Source organism: Astatotilapia calliptera, chromosome 18 (assembly GCF_900246225.1).
Source record: "Astatotilapia calliptera chromosome 18, fAstCal1.2, whole genome shotgun sequence".
Taxonomy (NCBI): Eukaryota; Metazoa; Chordata; class Actinopteri; order Cichliformes; family Cichlidae; genus Astatotilapia; species Astatotilapia calliptera.
Genome location: NC_039319.1, coordinates 12,092,668 through 12,111,522, shown reverse-complemented (window position 1 = coordinate 12,111,522; position 18,855 = coordinate 12,092,668). Strand labels below are relative to the sequence as shown.

General features: G+C 38.5%; 1 protein-coding gene across 4 annotated transcripts in view; it reads right to left on the bottom strand.

Moving 5' to 3' along the window:
- Nucleotides 1-17,931, bottom strand: part of LOC113010470 (myosin IXb) — a 31,165-nt gene extending 13,234 nt beyond the window's left edge. Inside the window, exons 1-16 of one of the 4 annotated variants that reach the window (XM_026149526.1) lie at nt 17,786-17,928; nt 17,379-17,492; nt 16,345-17,185; nt 8,936-9,030; nt 8,710-8,772; nt 8,429-8,528; nt 6,164-6,264; nt 5,034-5,157; nt 4,724-4,813; nt 3,801-3,917; nt 3,392-3,526; nt 2,889-3,010; nt 1,070-1,211; nt 655-844; nt 377-446; nt 40-162 (exon numbers count right to left, since the gene is read on the bottom strand). In XM_026149526.1, coding sequence (XP_026005311.1) covers nt 40-162; nt 377-446; nt 655-844; nt 1,070-1,211; nt 2,889-3,010; nt 3,392-3,526; nt 3,801-3,917; nt 4,724-4,813; nt 5,034-5,157; nt 6,164-6,264; nt 8,429-8,528; nt 8,710-8,772; nt 8,936-9,030; nt 16,345-17,124 — 2,252 coding nt within the window. In that variant the 5' untranslated portion in view covers nt 17,125-17,185; nt 17,379-17,492; nt 17,786-17,928. Of the gene's footprint in view, nt 1-39; nt 163-376; nt 447-654; nt 845-1,069; nt 1,212-2,888; nt 3,011-3,391; nt 3,527-3,800; nt 3,918-4,723; nt 4,814-5,033; nt 5,158-6,163; nt 6,265-8,428; nt 8,529-8,709; nt 8,773-8,935; nt 9,031-16,344; nt 17,186-17,378 lie in introns of all 4 variants that reach the window. The other 3 variants (XM_026149528.1, XM_026149525.1, XM_026149527.1) reach the window with 3 other exon arrangements.
- Nucleotides 17,932-18,855: the final 924 nt, after the last annotated feature.

Below are 18,855 nucleotides of genomic sequence, written 5' to 3'. Positions count from 1 at the left end.
TTATATATAATATAACTGTTTAACCAAAAGCAAGCTCACCTTTTCTGCACAGTACAGCAGACGGGCTGGCTGGTTTGGTCGTGACCCATGGCCAAAAAATCAAATACATCAACTGGTCGTTCATCAGAGTGATCAAAGGAGAAATCCAGACTCGTGCTGGTACTGCAAGAATGAGAGAACCTCTTTAACTTTATCAGCACAGAACCGTTCTTATGTTATGTTTTGTTTTTTGCTTATATGACCATGTGAAACTTAACTCACTGGATGTTAAGCTTTTTATTCATCATCCAGTGCTAAACGACATATATCTTGTTGGTGTCTGCATCGAGACCAATTCCCAATATGTGCCATTCATGTACTTGTGTGTTATATTTACCTGGATAGTTGAGTCAAAGTACTCCGGCGCTTATCTAGTATCTCTTTAAAAGACTTCCGCCTTGCAGCAGCTGTGGCGACAGTAAAGCAAGCTAGTTGTACATTATAACAAAAATGAGAAACATTTCACATAAAGAAACTCGACTGTCTTGATAAAGGCTGACAAACTCATTAAGGAAAGAAAGTCAAACAAAGGTGCCAATGTTGTCCTACAAAGGAAATTCACTTTTCTCTCTCTTTTTTTTTTAGATAACTGTCAACCATAACTAAACTACCCACTTAATTCTTCCCGTCGACGTCCCAGGTTCTTGAATACTGTGAGGATGCGGATGGCTGCTCGGAGGACACCCCATCTGAACTGTGCTTCCGGGCTGGAAGCAACCAAGTGATGGATGAAGGAGCGCTCACTGCTCCGTAGAAGTGATATGACATCAGGACGCATGTGTTCTGTGTTTTTCTTTCTGAAGTCCTAATGAATGAGAAATAGTAATGATCAGTACACAACCGTGTGTGGTTCACAGCCTTCGCAGTGTTTACACATGTGTCTGACACTAAAAACTAACAATGCTTCCACAGTTTTCTCTGTGGAGGGAATTAATGATTTACTTGGCTGCAAAGAGTTTTTTCCCCCCACACTTCCTTATCAAACAAGGTTACTGCAAAGCCAAAAAAAAGAAGAAGAATTTTACTCCACCTTGATGTGATATTTAACCCTCCCAGCAAAGTGTTGAATCACAAAAGTTGGCTCTGTGTGTGGAGATGGTTTGAAGTATGGGTTGTCCTGATGCTGCTTCTTTATCTTTACCAGCAGACTCTTGTCTGTGGCCTCGGTGAGGCTGAAGAAACACAGTGAGAAAGAAAAATACATGACATAAGGCACCAGCCTTTTTTGGGCCACGGACCAGTTTATGTCCAACAGTATTTTTACGGACCGGCCTTTAAGGTGTCGCAGATAAATACAACAACAAAAATAACCCAAAAAAGAAGATTTATTGATAACACCCAGGAAAAGACCCAGGAAAACGGAGTTAACGATAAAAAACGCAAAAAAAATTAAATAAATAAATAAAAAATAAAAACACACTAAAAAAAAGATAAAAACCAATAAAAACCCTGAAGACCTGAAAGCCTCAACTCTCGCAGCCCAGCACCAAACGACTCCTGGGGGTTGGGGACCGCTGACATATGGAATAAATGTACGACTAAACAATGGTAAGACGAGATAAAGGCAACCTCAAAAATAAATAAAAAAAAATCATTTCATCCCATAGTGGTTTTTGTTTTTTTTAAACTGACGTTACATAGAGAAATAATTACATTTTAAAAAGAAGAGTTGGCTCTGGCATATTTACTAGACTGACAATACAGAAAGTATACTGTGATGAACTGAATCATCTCTACCTGTTATTAGCTGTGATTTGCCCGAAAAATAATTCAAACTGAATTTTTATTTAACTCCTTTTTAATTTGAGCGTTCATAAAAGATTAATTACAGTCTGTTCTAATGCAAGTGTACTTGATTTTTTTTCTCATTACAGTAACAGGTTACAATCATTTAAATATATAACCATTTGAATACGTGTACAACCTGTTTTAAACCAAAACAAACTTCAATTAATATTAATTACTGAACACTTGAATGAATTTTACTACAATTAAATGAACGCTACACATGAACTACAGCCGCATTAAAAAAAAAAAAAAAACAATGATTACACACAGAATTATGTCATGTATATCAATGTGTCTTTCACCAGGTCAAATAAAAGCCCGTCTGAACTTGTTTTTACTGAACTAAAAACTTCTTAAAGTGTGAAGAAAAACAAAAATGAAACAAAACAATCTGAATATGTGCAAAATAAAATTAAAACTGCCCAGAATGTGAGCTGCCTCGCTGGAGGTTTGTGCTCTCGGATACTTCTTTGATTTCAGTATATTTTTGGTAACAAATGAACTGATGCAAAAGGCAAAAAGTTTAACTCGTCTGCTAATACATAACTAAAGTATAAAGTATGTCCTCACCGAAGTTATAATTGTCATTATAGGCTATTCATTAATACAAAATTTCTATTTTAACTACATTGCCTTGTAATTAAACAATTAAATAGTTTCAATAATGTAAATTTTATTTGTTTCTTTAACCCCCCCCCAAAATATTAACAAAAACTAAACTAAGATTTCACACTAGTTTTAAAATACATTTTAGCGAAAGTAAAAAAAAAAAAACCAAACAAACAAAAAAAAACTAACAAACAATATTTTTTTTAAAAAACATGTCATAGTTTATTTTCCCTACACAGCCAGCCTGAGGTGGCTTTAAGTACTGAAACATTTTCTGTGTCTTGACAGTCTAATTAGAGTGTAAAACGAACACCTGAACTAATTAGACATTTTTATGTAACAAAAAAATAATTTCAACAAGCAAATGAACTATGGAAACTGAATTAAAAAAAATATATATATATAGATGAAAATTAAATTAATAAGGTCTACAGTAGTATGAGTTCACTTACTTGCTCTCCTTCTCCAGCAGGTCGAAGAGTCCGATCGACTTCTTGTCGAACAGCTGAACGCAGTCGCTGTTGTCGCTGAACTCGATGTTTTTCCAGACAATGCCCTCTTCCACAAACTCCTCCTGGCATTTATCACAACATATTTACGCAATCATGTCATGTGTTACTGTGAATCAGTCTTCCAAGCTCAAGAATGCCGTTAGTAACACAGTGTTGCAATGATAGTAAAATGAAATTTACTATCCGCAAATTTCAATTTATTGCACATATTCAATTTGTTGTCTGATTGCTCAATGTTCTTTGATTTGAAAGTAAAGAAAAGAGAAAAACAGAAAAAAATGTGGCCATTGAGTGTATGTTGTAAAACATGCCAATATGTGCGTGAAAAGCTGTGAAGAAGAACGTATTTCAGAACTTGCCAGTTAAGCGCACGTGTATGGTGTGTCCAGTTATAATAATGAAAAGAACTTTTTCTTGTTGTAAATGTGTATAAATAAACCTACTTGCTCAAGCCTGAAGATGTTGTGGTTGATGTAACATTGCAGTGTCTCGTTGGCGTAGTTGATGCACAGCTGCTCAAAACTGTTTGACTGGAGGTTTTCAAAGCCAAACATATCCAGGACACCGATGGACAAACACTAAAAACAAAACAGCAATGCAGACAAATTCAAAGGCACCATACTCAAAAGTGTTAATTTATGAGCTAAATATTACACAGACCTGTTCCATTTAAAAAAAAAAAAAAAGCACACATATATTAATGGATTTATTTGAATCTAATCGTATAAAAAAAAACCCAACTAAATGAATCTAAAGTGAAGCAGCCTGGCAGGAATGAATTTGGACATGGAAAAGTAAGGAAAGGCTTTTCATCTCAATTATATCGTTATTATATTGAATCATGCGACTCACTGAGATGGACTCCTCCATGTCTCGTCTGTTCATGGTCGCATGGTTGATGTGAAGGATGATCCAGTCAAACAGAGCGCCGTATAAAGATTGGGCCATGGAGTCTCGCATTGCGACGGCCTGAAAGCACAGGAGCATAACATTACAGTCACATAATATTAGCATCACGAGTGTCAAAACTCATTTTTCAGTGTAAAAAGGGAGTGTTCCCTTTCTACCCTGATGTGTTTACATGCCTCTTCTGTACGGCTTTAACTTGCCTGCTCGTTCCCAGAGTTTGGGAAAAAGCCTCCCCTAATTGCAGTGATAGTAACCAACAGCAAATGATTGCTCATCTTGGAATTGCTGAATCACTAATGTTGCGGTGTCTATACCTTGTTATGGAATGTGGTTGAGGCGTGTTTTCAACTGGTACTATGGACGCTGCTAATAAAGTAACACAATTACACACTGAATTCGCGTTTATTATTATAGTTACAAAACACCACAGTTTTTGTCTTGGTCGTATTGTTGTATTTATCTGCTACACATTAAAGGACGGTCCATGAAAATATTGGGGACCGCTGTTTTAGGGGTTTAATTCTATAAAAGTCTATGAGAGAAACAGGGCTCAAGCCCCTTGATCTATAATCTTAGCAACACTTTTCCTCATGAGTTTTGTTTTGTTTTGTAAATCTTGGTTCATGTAAGAATCAGAATGGAGACTAATTTTGGAAATTTTTTTTTCCATACACAGAGTCTAGTCATCTTGATGATGACGCTGAACATGCTGAGGCTTGAGGCTTCCTAAAAAGAAACTAACCAACTACTGAGTGACATCATCTCTCTCTTCTATATAGCTGATGATTAAAATGTGACGTTAATGTAGGAAGAAGGCAATAAAAGTTGACTTGTAAAATTAAAGATCAAGTTAACATTTAAACTACCTCATCTAGCGTGTACGGTAAAGCTATGGTGAAGCTGGCAGTTATCATTTTTCTCTTGATCAAAGTATTCACCAGTGATTCCTCTTCCACCTGGAAATAAAAAGAAATACATAAGTATTGAGGCATTTCTTCAATCTTCTGCAAATGCCACTAAAATTACAGACTGAGACATGTTTATTTACAAACCACACTGACGCAGTTTAGTTTTCATTTTCTCTGGAACTTAACTGGACCCTTTCAAGTGACCATTACAAATGTAGCAGTACGCAGTACACTGCAGTAACACTAAATCGGCTGTTTCTGATCATACCTTCAACAGGTCTGACAGTATAGACAAGACTTCAGGAGGTCCAACCTCCAAACGCGGAGGGTCGTCTGACTGAGTGAATGTGACGTTACCCAAGTGGAGGATGGCGGAGAGGATGGAAAATATGCTGCACATTGGACACAAACACAGTCAGTTAATCTTATCAAATGTATGAACCAAATGTCCACTTTGTCATATAATATCACAGAATTTCAATTTCAATATAATCTGTATCCGTAATATAATCTGTCTATTCATCCTCGTCTGCTTCCTCCCACAGTCCAAAGACCTGAATGGATTGTGGGAGGAGGCTGGAGCACCTGGAGACAACATGCAAAGTCCACACAGATGGATTCAAACCCAAGGGCCTGTCTTGGGGCAGGCACCAGGCCTCCGCCCCTTTAATTAAATAAGTAGAAGAAAATTCATTGGTTTTTTTACTTTTTAAGTGTTCATATTAAAGGTGGTCAGTGTTCCTTAAAACCTCAGATTGCTCTAAATGACACTGGCAACATCTTCAATGTAGTCATCTCAGCAAAACCCACAAAACAAACGTATGAGCTAAATACGGATTACTTAAAACTGTGAACCATGCAAAGTTAATCTAGTTGTGCCCAAGACCAAATGAGACAGCCAAAGGACACACAATTACTTTTACATTACTGTTTAAACTTTTTTCCCCCCCTCAATCGCATCCACACATCACTGATGAACTGGTGGCATATTTAACATTGTTTTGTTGCTCTAAATATATCAGTGCTGCCTTTTGGGACATCCAGTGCTTCACATTATCTTAAAAGAAAAAAGCTTAAAAGCAAGCTGCATGTGTAAGTCTGCACCTCCTTCAATATAAAAAAAAAAAATCATGACCAAATCTATAAAACCCTTTATTACTACTTTTGTTTTTTAAACTTCCCACCTTTTCAAACTATGAATTGCTGTGGGTGTTTTTTTGTCAGGGAAACCAACCTGAACAGCATACAAACTATGTTGTTTTTGCTTTTCTGCATATGCCTTGTCCCGAGGCTGCCAGGTGCTTTCGGACAAGCTCTGACCTGTTACTGACACTAGTATAGTATAACTTTTATTCTAGTCTGTAGCATTTTAGCTCTTTCTATCATTATCATACATACTGTTTCTTAGTGGAGGGCAGGAACCCAACCATCTCCATAGCTTGATGGAGCCTCTTGTACTCTTGCCCAAGTTTCTCCTGATCGTCTAAAAGCAGGTCTTCCTGTGGAACATGCAGAACACAAATGCATGTTAAGCAAAGACAGATGTTTATGGATGTAGTTATATAAGAATCCACACACTGCATCATGCAAGAACATGCAAACTGAGGAATGCACAAACCTGTATGTTTGGTTTAACTCAGTAACGCTGAGATCAAATGCTTTCTGTGTGGATTTTTATGTGTGCATGCACAGGTATAGAGTCTGTATTGCAGTGGGTAACGCTGTTGTTTCCATGTATACTTGTGCACTGGCACGTCTTCATGAGTGAAACTGAGCTGATCATGTTGGACTTGAAATACTGAGCAAAAGTCGCTTTTTCTGATACGTACAAGACTTCAGCAGTGATCGCGTCTTCACAGTGAACGAACTATTAGAGGAAAGAACACGAGAGCAGTGGCAGATGTATACACTGGCAGAGTACAAGCTGCTGCACTATGGGCTCAAATTGTGGTAATAAATAATTTGTACTTCTAAATCAAATGCGTATTTGTGAACTGAGTTTTGTAACCTTGTAAACCAAAATATCTGAAAATTTGATGTTTGTGCATCTTTAGATGAGAATTTGTGTGCGTGTAAAAAAGATTTTTGTTTGTAAAAAATATTTACACAACTTTAAAATTTTTTCGTTAAGGTCGCACAGGTTGCACACAGAAAGCAAAAAACTACCTGTAAAACTCTGTGCTCAAGTCCCTTTGCTTGTGTGCAAGTTTAGAGTTACAAGTACAAATTTTGACCAGATTTTTCTTCCTTTCATCTTATTGGTCAATGTCATGTCATGGGTTTGGCTGTTGGAGAGGTCCTTTACTGAGCTTCAGGTCCTGGAAGAATAAATGCCCTTTTACATGCCAGCCCAGCATTTCCTTTCATCACCACGAAGGAAAACAGTCTGCGCATGTCTGAGTGTACAAGCACTCTTTTCAGGTGGTTAAACTGTAATTTTAGTTAAATCTACATCTATAAACAGGGAGACAATGGTAAAAGAGTCAGTGAAAAATAAACAAACATGCCAGACTTGTTCTTAAGTCCTGCATTTAATAATGTAATTTAGTGGAGAAGCACAGACAGTGTTTCAGTTAAAAGTGCAGTTTTTCAGCTTTACGTGAACAGATGTTTATTTCCTGTACAGCAGCTGCATAATGAACAACCTCAGGTAAAGCATACATACACATCTACACTGACACAACATTTATGTTTATCGTTGGCCAGCAGGTTCAAGTCCCTTCACTGTCTGGTTCTTAAACGACAATTCACTACGGCTGGTGTCTCTAGCTTAACATGTCTCAAAACAGAATCGCCATTACCCAGCGTTTGTTCCTCAGTGGGTGTGTCGCCACGAGAGGAAAAACAATTAGAGACATGAACAGGTTAGTGGTGTACCAGGGGCTCTTTTTAGGGTTATGGTTCCTCTTCATCCTCACATAGAAGGCATGTTTTCAGCCCCTACAGATAGCTATTGCTGTTGTTGCTATAGAAATGAAACTGAATTGGATTACTTTTACTCCAGTTTGTAGCATTGCAGTTACTGTTGCATTGTGTGGTGACATAGTATGAGTCAATGTTGCCACAAAATCCAGTCACCTTCCTTTCAAGTTATGGGCTGCTGGCTATGACACACGACAGATGAATGTCACATGACTATAATAAGGAAAACATATAAAAACAAATGTTTACCATCATTAAAATATAAAAGCTGCTAAAAAATAAAAAAATATAAATGGGAATATCAATTTTCCCTGGTTGATGCAATAAACAGGAGACACTCTTATCAGGTGGTTAACCTGTAATTTCAGTTAAATCTACATCTATAAACAGGGAGACGAGGGTAAAAGAGTCAGTGAGGAAAAGTAACGAACATGTCAGACACGTTCTTAGGTCCTCCATATAGTAATATTATTTGGAGGAAAAGCATGTGTGGTGTTAAGTGCAATTAAAGTGTAGTTTTTTTTTTTAGCTTCATGTGAATATCTGTTTATTAATTATACTGCAGCTGCTTTCACAGGCTTCTCTTTACTTCCAAGAAGTTTCAAGACCCTGTAGGTCTGTTTCCATAAAACATATCTCGCTGGTTTTCACGCATTTGATAACGTTATATATGGCATGTATTTAAGCTGGTCTTCCACTTTCTCTCTCACTGCTGCTGTAAAGCCTGTGGATCAAAGGTACCTGTTTGAGGTAGAGATAATCCTGTGGCTTTAGAAGATGTAGCTCCTCCTGCTCGTCTTTGGACGCGCCCATCAGCAGATAGTAGAACACATGGAAGTTTCTGCAGGAGAAGCAATTTTCACTTCAACTTTCCCAATGACTCAGCGCTTTTATTGGGCTATGGTAGACATAAGGTTTCTTGTACAAACTGGGGAGTGGTGTGAACATGATTATTGCCAGAAGAGATTTTCTAAAAATTGCACATGTTTGAATCTTGTATTCTATTTGAGTCTTATTTATACCTCTCACTCTTATCTCTGGTCACCACGCGGCATTTTTCCAGTAGGTACTTTTCAATAACGGCCCTGAACGAGAGACAAAGGAAGAGAACGTCAACAAAACCCATGAAGCTGCAATTGTTCTTTTGTGACACTGGAAGAAAAACTACTATGAAACAAACGGTTAACTTTGAAGAGACACGACTCAATCAGAGGTGGTCCATGAGAAAAACAATAAAGGGCGCTTTACCCTCTGATGACACCACTTTCCAGGTAGTTGAGCTGGATGAACTTCCCAAAGCGACTGGAGTTGTTATTCTTTGTGGTCTTGGCGTTGCCAAAGGCCTGTTTAAAACATAAAGAACATCAGTTTTCAGTAAAATAAACAGACTAATTCATCGGCATGTTTTCCACAAACACTGGCACCCAAACACAGTAAATGTAGGTTTGTGGATGGCAGATTACTGTTACCATTAGTCGGTTTTATGTAATGACATGGATAGAGTTGGTGTAAATGAGTTGTGCTTCAGTGCACATCTTATAAATCAGGAGTGAACACAAAAAGGAAAGCAAAAAAGCACCTTCACTTTATAAACTGTTTTTGTGTTTTCTGCAGATATTTAACCTGTTTTGCTCAGAGAGGTCGCTAACAGCTGTTCATCTCTATTACAAGCAGGAGCACTGAGAACAGAAGCTCATTGAAATTGTGTTTTGCTCATGAGTTCATAAAAACTAAAACAAAAAAGAGAAAGAAAAGAGATTTGCTGTCATTTAAGGCCCAGTTCCTTCTTTGTTGGCTGGTATTTTCTGCCTGCTGTTGCTCAACCTCACAAATGTTTATTCAAAAACTAAAACCTATCAGCTAAGCGCTGATTAATGCATCCTTTTAAAATTCTCAACATCAGCTGGTTCTTATACCACCGTCTTTTTGTCTTTTATATTTGTTATCAATTAAACTAAGATTTATTTCCCTTCCTTGAAGGAATTTTATGACCACTGTCACGGTTATCAGGTCTCTTCTTAGTCCCGCTATTAAAAGTCTCAGATAAAGGCCCATAATTGTTTGTCACTTAATAGATGCTGCTGACTCATCCATGCCAACCATCTAAAGCTTGCATGCATGTGCGACAGAGTGAGACGCACATGGATTCTGTCTACCAAACGGTCCAATTTGTCCCCCCAGATTATTTGAAAACTTTCTAAAAAGGAAAGCAAAGTTTTGGGGGCTGCTCATTTAAGCCAAATCAGAGCACTTAGGTCAGTTTGACTGTTTTAAAGACAAAGTCACCACCCTGCCACTGAAGTAAGGATGATAAATTGTCTGTGTCAGTGTATTTTTAGCATGATGACTGTGAGATTAAAAAGTCATGACTCAATTGCTCTTTCTTAGGAACCTCAGGCTGTTCAGGTTTTGTTGTAATGGGCGATGTTTACGGGAATTGATTACGCTTCTTCACACTCAAAGAAAGGTACGGTAATTGTCTGCATTTTTTTGGGTAGTGATTAAATAGTTTTTCCTAATCAGGCCCAGGTGCTAAACTAACACCCCTTCTTTATCTGCTCGGCTGACGGTCATGTCCTAACAGGTCAGAGCAGCGGTGCAGACAGTGAGCTAGATACGCACACGGCTCTGATCACATGCCAGGAGGAACAACTTTAAAAATCACTGAAAAGTTCTCAAAATTACACCCATGTAAATTTCGACAGACTATCAAATTTCCTTTTAAATTTCAGATGAATCAATTTCACATAAAGAATAAAGGCAACTAAATAATGTTGGTGGATGCAGCTGGGAAAAAATAAAAGGTATGTGGAGAGACAAAAAGATAGCTGGTATGCAGTATAAAGTATAAATAAAAAGACTTTATACTGGGATCAAGACTCAGTGTAACGAGCAGCTCCCTCAAACACGGGTAACAATTTTAACTTAACCATCACAACACTGACAAACGCAGATGGTGTAAAGAAAACCAGAACAAAAATCACAGTCATCACAGTAAACCACCAATCTGTGAACATAACAAAGACCAGGTATTCTTCCTCTCCCATCCTCAATCACATGCTGGAAATGTGCACTCACTCGTCAAAACTCAGAGAACCCATGATATGCAGAAAAAAGATGGAGGTCCTTTATAGACCCAAAGATAATGGAGGTACTAATTCAGGTAGATATGTAGATGCTTGTGAGGTTGGTCTCTATGAATTAGCCTTGAGAAAAAGCAATTACCATAGTGGGAAATACCAGAAGTGAAAGAAGTTATAATGGGGAACTTTTTTTTTCACATTGAGGACATGCAAATGTAAAAAATAAGCTGTTTTCTATTCTTCATGAAAGAAGAAGAAGAAAATTTCAGTGATAAATTTTAATATATTTTATAGTTTATTATTTTTCAAGCAGTGCTAAGATTATGAAACAGGTTTTAAATGCCGTGTCGTGTTATCTGTTCTGGTCCTTTTCAAAGAAAGTTCATGGTAAATTGGGCCGGCTCACTGTTGGACCGACTATCAGCCCATTCACAATTTAAAGCAGTATTACCAAAACCAGCAAGAACTGTAACTAAAGTTATCTGAATACAGAAGACAGTTGATGGAGACAGGATGTATATGTGCTGTGTGAATATGAGTGCAAAGTATAAATACGTAAATGGGACATGCAGTGATATAATGAAATAGAAATTATACTGGAGAATACGTTATGTCTGTAGAGTGATTATGCATTGACTCTAATGCAGGTGTTTTTTTTTTAAATAATTTCTTATTGTTGTGTCTATGAAACTCAATGCTGCTTGTGTAAGAGGAACCTGCTTCTTTCATGTTTATGTGCCGTGGCTGTTGGATGGTGTGTGTACAGATCCCAGGTAGATCAGCTTAGACTGAAGCTGATGGAGATCCTGATTAAAAACAAAAACATTGGAAATGAAATTATAATTGATGACAATAAAAATAAAGTTGCTAATACACAAAAAAATGTGGCATTAATGTCAAAAAATTCCTCCGATTTTGGAGTAGTTATTTTGTTCTTTCATTAAATTTTGTGGTTCTCCAGCTTGTGTGCAGACAGTCTGCGACACCTTTCACCGCTGATTTGAATATGAATATTATATCAACAGCAGCAATGTTCTGTCTTGTTTTATTTGACTAATGCATTTGCATAATACAGTACTGTTTGACTTATTTGTTCTGTTAGCAAACTAATATACGTAATCACACTAACTAAAGCAAAAAGAAAGAAAAAAAGAAAAAAGAAAAGTGTGGTAGAGGATGGTTATATGTAAAAGAATAAAAAAAAAAAAATCACCTAGCATGTTGCTTTAAGCTTGTATGATTTGGCTTTTGACAGTACAGGTGAGAGGTTACTGTCATGACAATAAAAAAAATGGTTTGGTGCTTTTATTGCTATAGGTACATAAATGCTATCATGCTGCTAATATAATCATAATGCTAGGTGATTGCTAGGCAACACAATGACATGATAATGTCTGATATAGTTAATAACCATCAGGGGCCTGAGATACATTTTTGTTACGTTTGATTGTCCTAGACCAAGACTTGGGCAAAGAAACAAACACTGAGACAGACAGACACGTTCATCATGTAAAATACATCAAGCACATCATCTAAACGCTCTCGAAATCCTGCTCATTTAACTTCTCCTTTTTTGGGGGCCAATTCCCACACTAGGAATGGTTGGCTTAGCTCATGTTTACCAGTGAACACCTAAATGTCGCAGTTGCTGATTTGCAAATCAAAATAAGTAATGGAACTGGTGCCAAATGGACTGTGGAATGCTGAAGGCGGAAAAGGGGAAAATGGGACAGAGAACAGCTTCAAATAATCTGTAATCTCCTTCGATATGTCGACTTGTGAAAATCCATGATCCACGGATTAAACTAACCAGGGGCATGGATTGAAAGAGTGCCTTTATTAGAGAGCAGAGGGATACAGAGAGAGAGAAAAGTGATTTATACTTTGTTCTTTATGTTTAGCAGCAGGCCTGCCCAAGCACGTTCTGACACGTTCCTGTTTCTTTTCTCTACTCTGTTTCATTCCCTTCAAGACAACACCCTGCAAATCCTCCCAGTGGAGCTCAGCAATCTCATTCCTGATCACCAATACCTACCCAATCAATCATTCACCATTTCTGGATAATGCAAGGTGTCGTCATCTGCGGACTAAAGACTGCAAATAGTCTGAAGTCAGTAGCCGTTTCCTAGCACCAGAAAGATCAAAGCTAGGTGTACTTTCCACTACGTGCCAACAACAGTTGAGATAACACTGAAAGTTACAGGGAAAAAACAGAAGGCCCAATATTTTCAGATTTTAGATAAAAAGGAACAAGTCTTGAGGCGTGACTCATGCATACAAGGAAATCCCAGTGGCTTAACTACACGACAATAACCCCCCCCCCCCGAAAGAGATTAACGTCAACTGATCCTGATTGCTACAAGAGTGCCTATTTCATGCTGCAAGGCCAGACTTTCTGTGGTAAACACTGTGGCATGACAACTCAGACATCAGTAAAAATTGTTCAACATTTTGCTGGTTAAAAAAAATAAAGAAATAAAATACAACAGATAAACCACAGTAAACACAAATAAAGATATACTAAATAAACCACGCAGCTAAATCGGCGATTCCCCATAAGCTTTTTGGGAACAGAGCACAACACACTATAAAAGGAGGTAAAGCTCAGCTAACAGGAAAAATATTTATGCTGCAACCTGTTGGAAGGAGAAACTCGCTCAACTTGTTTAGAGCGAAGAAGAATCCATATTTAGCAACTGTCCAGTGAAAAGCTGGTCCTTTGGGATTGTGTTTGCATGTGGGTGTGTGAATGTATGTGTGCGTGCATAATCGGAAACAAAGTGGGATGATATCCTTTGTATGAGGTTAGTTGCTGTACCAACAGAGAGATAAAGCCTGTACATAAACTCAAACAGAGCATTCTTACACATTTTGGTAGCTGGGAGAGATTTAAGCAAATCTCTGTCACCAAGTCAGCGAACTCCTCTCAGTCCTTGAGCAAATACAACACACACTTAGATAAGTTTAAAAGAGGAAAAGCATCTGGCCTAGTTTCATGTCTGCTCTCTGTCATGCACTGTGCAATTGTGCAACAGGCAAATGAAACAGAAAGCAAGTGGGAAATGTGTCGTTACTCATTTACACGGACACTGTAGCATGACGATGGTGTGATAGAAACAAAACAGACTACAGTGAAACTACAGCGGTGGGTAAAAAACAAAAACAAAAAAAGAAGTGGGAATTCCCAGCCGGCAGACTTTGCTTTACTTTCTGGTGCCTTCAGATTTTGGGAAATTGTTTGAGCTTCATGTAAATCCTGATGTGAGATGTCATGATGTCCTGATGTGAGACATGTTTGCAAAACAAATAGATCACAAACAAAAAAAGCAAAGCTCATTTGTTTTCCTATTCTAATGTGATGGTATTAATAGCTCTTCAGAGCTTTTCACTAGTAAATGATTACAGGAGCTTCCTTTAGAGCTGAATTTTTTTGTGGTTTTTCTTGATTAAGCTGAGGTTTCTGCTGCAGGAAGTTACTAGTCAGTGGTTTCACTATTTGGAACATTCTGCATTTCATTTGCATGTCTAAAAAAGGATAAGAAAACAAAAATCACCCTCATCTATCAGAAAACTCATATCAGCACAAGTCAGACCTCAGCTTGAAGCAATCTTTCTGCTTTAGTCACGTCACTCACAGCAGCAGAATCAAATGATCAACATTAGTCTGCTAGTGAGATGACATAATCACTCTGTAAAAACCAAAATTGTCAAACTTGCAGGCCTGCAAATGCTTGATTATGCTGCAAGCTGAGGTGAAACTTGAACAAATAGCACAAAAACTGACAAGTCGACATCTATTGGTGCCTGCGATAGTCTGCTAGCTACCAAACCAATCACAGAAGTTTTCAGTGAAGCACCCCTTTGTCCTCCAATTTCACTTTGCAACTGCCAGGAACCACTTCCCAACTGGTTACAAAATCAATCAAAATCATTGACGACCAATTATTTTAGTAGTCGACGCGTCGTTTGAAGCTTTGTAAGATCCGAAAGCAGTAGGATAAACGTCAAACAGACAACTGATTTAACAGAAGTGTGAGATGATCGAGAATTTACTCCAACGTCCTGTTACATTTTGGATAGCAAGGAGTAGCTGGCTGACTTTATTAAACTCAACCGAGACAATCTGCTAATTTCATTAAAAGTTTAATAAACGATCATCTTGTCTTTATTTTTAGTTAGCACATACCTTAAACTGTAAGCTAATGATAGTTATATAAGAGAAGATGCATGCTGGTGCAATAAGATGTATGTTTTACGCATTATCTGATTAGTTGACTAATCGCAAAAATGATGGGTGACTAGTCGACTATCAAAATAATCGTGTGTGGCAGCCCTACTCCACAGTGTAGCAGCTAACACATTCGGATAATATACAAGAAATCTTGGTTTGAGACCAGGAGAAAACACAAATCCCTGTATCGTGGACATGTTAGAAAGGGCACCCAGTGTGAAAATCTGTGCCAAATAACACTTGGTGAATGCGGGCATTTAGTTACACGTGAAACGGACTCCACACAGAGGAATCAGGAACCCCAGGTAAACCACGCTGAGCCACTCTCTTTGGTGACAGTGCTAACCACTACACCACCATCAATGGCAAAAATGCCATTGATCTGAAGGTTTTATGACTTTACAGTTTACAAACCACAGTGCAATGTAGTCTAATGAAAGTAGTGTCAAGCTGTATAGATTTAACCGTTTCCCCACATTTGTTAAGACATTCCATGCTGTTAATCCGTCTGATGTCTGGTGTATAGCTGCAGCTTTCTAAGGGCTTGGCCATGGCCCAGGTGGAGGTTTTGAATGTACTTTTTTTTGCACTTCTTTTATCTTTTTTATGTTACAGTGGTTTTACTGGTTTGCCCCACTGTACCGTCAGCTCAAGCAATGTGTGACCCATAAACTAAAACAAGTTTGACACACCTGTTCGAAAAATTAACCAAAACTAATATGTTTCAACAAAACTTAAAATGTTATTTGGGGTTTGCAGTATGTGCTGGTGAAGAAAAAAAAGAGGGAGAGAAAGAGAGAAAATTGGGGTTACAGGTAGAAATACTGAAAATATGTTTTCAGTAAAAGAAAGAAAAAAAAACCCCCAGAGAGGTAGATGGGTGTGCTGCTATCTGCAAGATCTAAAATCTAAAGTGATAATTTCTCATACCAGGAAATCACCTCTCTTTTAAAGAAAAGGTTGAGTGTTTTGTCAAATGTCACAAAGCAAGAACTGATTTTTTTCAATCGTGGGTTTAGCTCATTCAGTTTGCAGTGATATTTAACAGGTAATAGAGACGCTGTGAAAAATGTTTGTGGCAGTTGGAATCAGTCGACTTGGTGAACTGTTTTGGTGACTCAGGAGGCAACAATGTGAATTCTTCAGTGTTTCTACACCTAAATGATAACAATCGAAGGTGATTTTTATCAGATGTTGTGCTATGTGAGAAGCTCTGGTATCTTGTTGCCTCTGCCTCTTTTGAGGGGGGGCAAACTCTGGACTGCTCCAACTTTTATTTTGAATTTTTTTTTTTTTTTTTTTTACATCAGTGGTTTGAGCAGCATCACATAACAGTGACCTACCTCCAACACCGGCCCGGACCCGAGGATGGTCCTTTCCAGCCCGCTGGAGTACATGTTCTGGCTGAGTGAAGTCAAGCAATGAATGAGATAACTGCTGCTTTCAGTCTTCCCTGAGCCACTCTCACCAGTTATCACAATACACTGGTTAGCCTGCCTGTTCAGCATAGCGCGGAAGGTCACGTCGGCGATGGCAAAAATGTGAGGACTCAGTTTTCCCAGTGGCTGGTTCTCGTACATTTTGACGTACATGGGGTTGTAGTAAACAGGCAGGAACTTATTGGGATTGATGGCGATGAGGATCTTGTTGGCGTAGGTGTAGATTTTGTGCTTGTAGAAGCGTTGGCGTAAAACCTCCAGAACATTCTCCTCGGTCAGTGTGGAGAGGCTGCAGAGGTCATCACACTCCCCTGTGCAGATCTCTGTTCTGCACCCTCCATTGTTGACCTGCTGCTGCTGCAGGATGAAGTAGTACCCTTTGCTCTGAGGGTGCCACTTCTGCACCTCTCTGGGCCACAGCAGGACTCGCTCCAAAGGGGAGTCCCCTGCCTCCAGCGGCCTCTCCTTTCCCCCGCTCTTCCTCACCTCCAGCAGGTCGTATGCCTGGTTGGGATCCAGGTCCAGAGTAACCACAGCATTGTGGATGACCAACGCCACGGTGTCCCCAACACTGATCTGCAGGGGACAGTAGGCAGCTGTGTCATACGACACCCTGGGGTAAATCTGCACAACACGGGCCTCTTCATCATACTCTAGGGCCCCAGATCCATCTGTAGTGCTCATCCTGACAGTCAGAGACAGTCCTCAGCATAACTCACTGCTCCAAAACCTCAGCAGGGGTCCGCTGTGTAAGCACACACACACACACACACACACACACACACACACACACACACACACACACACACACACTTAAAATCAGGAAAAGAAGGACAAACAGCAGTGTTTAAGTTCCCACTATTCCCATCTAAATTCCCAAGTAAACAGCCGCACAGGTAAACAGCACTAAAGAATCAAAATACCAAAACGAGCCTCACCTTTTGAGCAAAACCTCTCATTTCATCTTTTAAAAGCAGAAAAGGCGCTGAGAGCCGCGGGAAGACGAAGATCTCTGCACCTCCGTTTGGCGCTAACCGACTCCTAACACACTACTTTTAAGGAGGAATAAATAAACAAACAAAAAAACTACCTTCACCTGAGTGTTAAAGTAAAAGCGAGCCAAGAAACTGTTAAGAGAGACTTTCAAATGAAGACAGAATAATTTCCCAGCAGGTCGGCGTCGTCCTTCCTCCTAGAAATCACAACTTCGTTCAGAAACTCAGGATTTACGTCTCCGCGTCGTCCTGGTCCGAAAGTTAGGTTAACGTTACTTCCTACATTTCTACACACACACACACACACACGAACAGCAACACGCCCGTCGATGTTTTCGTACGTCACTGACCTGTAAAATATTTATCTTTGAATAACAGCAAAGAAACAAAAGCATCACCAAATAAAGAAAGAAAGAAAACCACAGAAGAAGTTACGTTAACAGACCGAATGAGAACTTTAATTGCCCCAATTTGTGTGCACAGGTGAGCGTGGGGTTTCCGCTCCACCTAGTGGAGAATTGGAGTATTACAACCAACTAACACCACTTTTTAAATGTATTTTTAAAACCAGTAACCAATCATATCTACTGTATTTACACTCCTTATTGTCTTTTACAGAATGTTTCTGTTTTCACTTGGATTAGGAAATCACTAACACATTTCATTAATGCCGTCTGTACGTGTCTAGTCCTAAAATAATTTTAATATTCTTTTCACATTAAATAAAAAAAACCAAAAAACTTTTTACATTATGCCATCAACATACCTATCACTGCTCCTTATTTACCTGCTCAGGCCCTTAAAAATCAAATTTCTTTTAAAAAAACTTTCTGAAGCACATTTTTAATGTTTGAAAACACCAATAATAGGATTAGAATTAGATGAAAAGGACATAATTAAAGCTGCTGCTGCTAATGTTTGTGGGAGTCTGATCTAGCTAAAGAGAACTACTGATTGTGTAAATGGCTGCTGATGTCTGACATTAAGTTTGAGTCTCTATTTAAACTAGCTGACTAGGCTAGTTTGTTTGTATATATAGTACTGTGAAAAAGTCTTGAGTGACCTCTCATTTCTTCATATTTTCCTGTGAAAATGAGAAATAGGTGCGCTGATTTATTGTAACATGAGCAAACATACATGGAAACACAGTGTATATAAGGCAAAAACAGCTTTAGCTGCCACCAACAGGGTTTAGGCCACCCCAGAAATTGTTTTCTCTCCTCAAATGTGTCCATTTATTCAACCCGTATTACAAAATACTGATGATTGCATCTGTGTGGGTCTTAAAGATATTTGAACAATTTCAGAAGTACTGTCTGAGAGCTTTCAGGCGAGTTTTCTTTCATCAACTCACCACAAAACACTGCATTATGTCACAAAAATGTAAAATTATGAATTAAGAAGTAGCAAGACTATATTT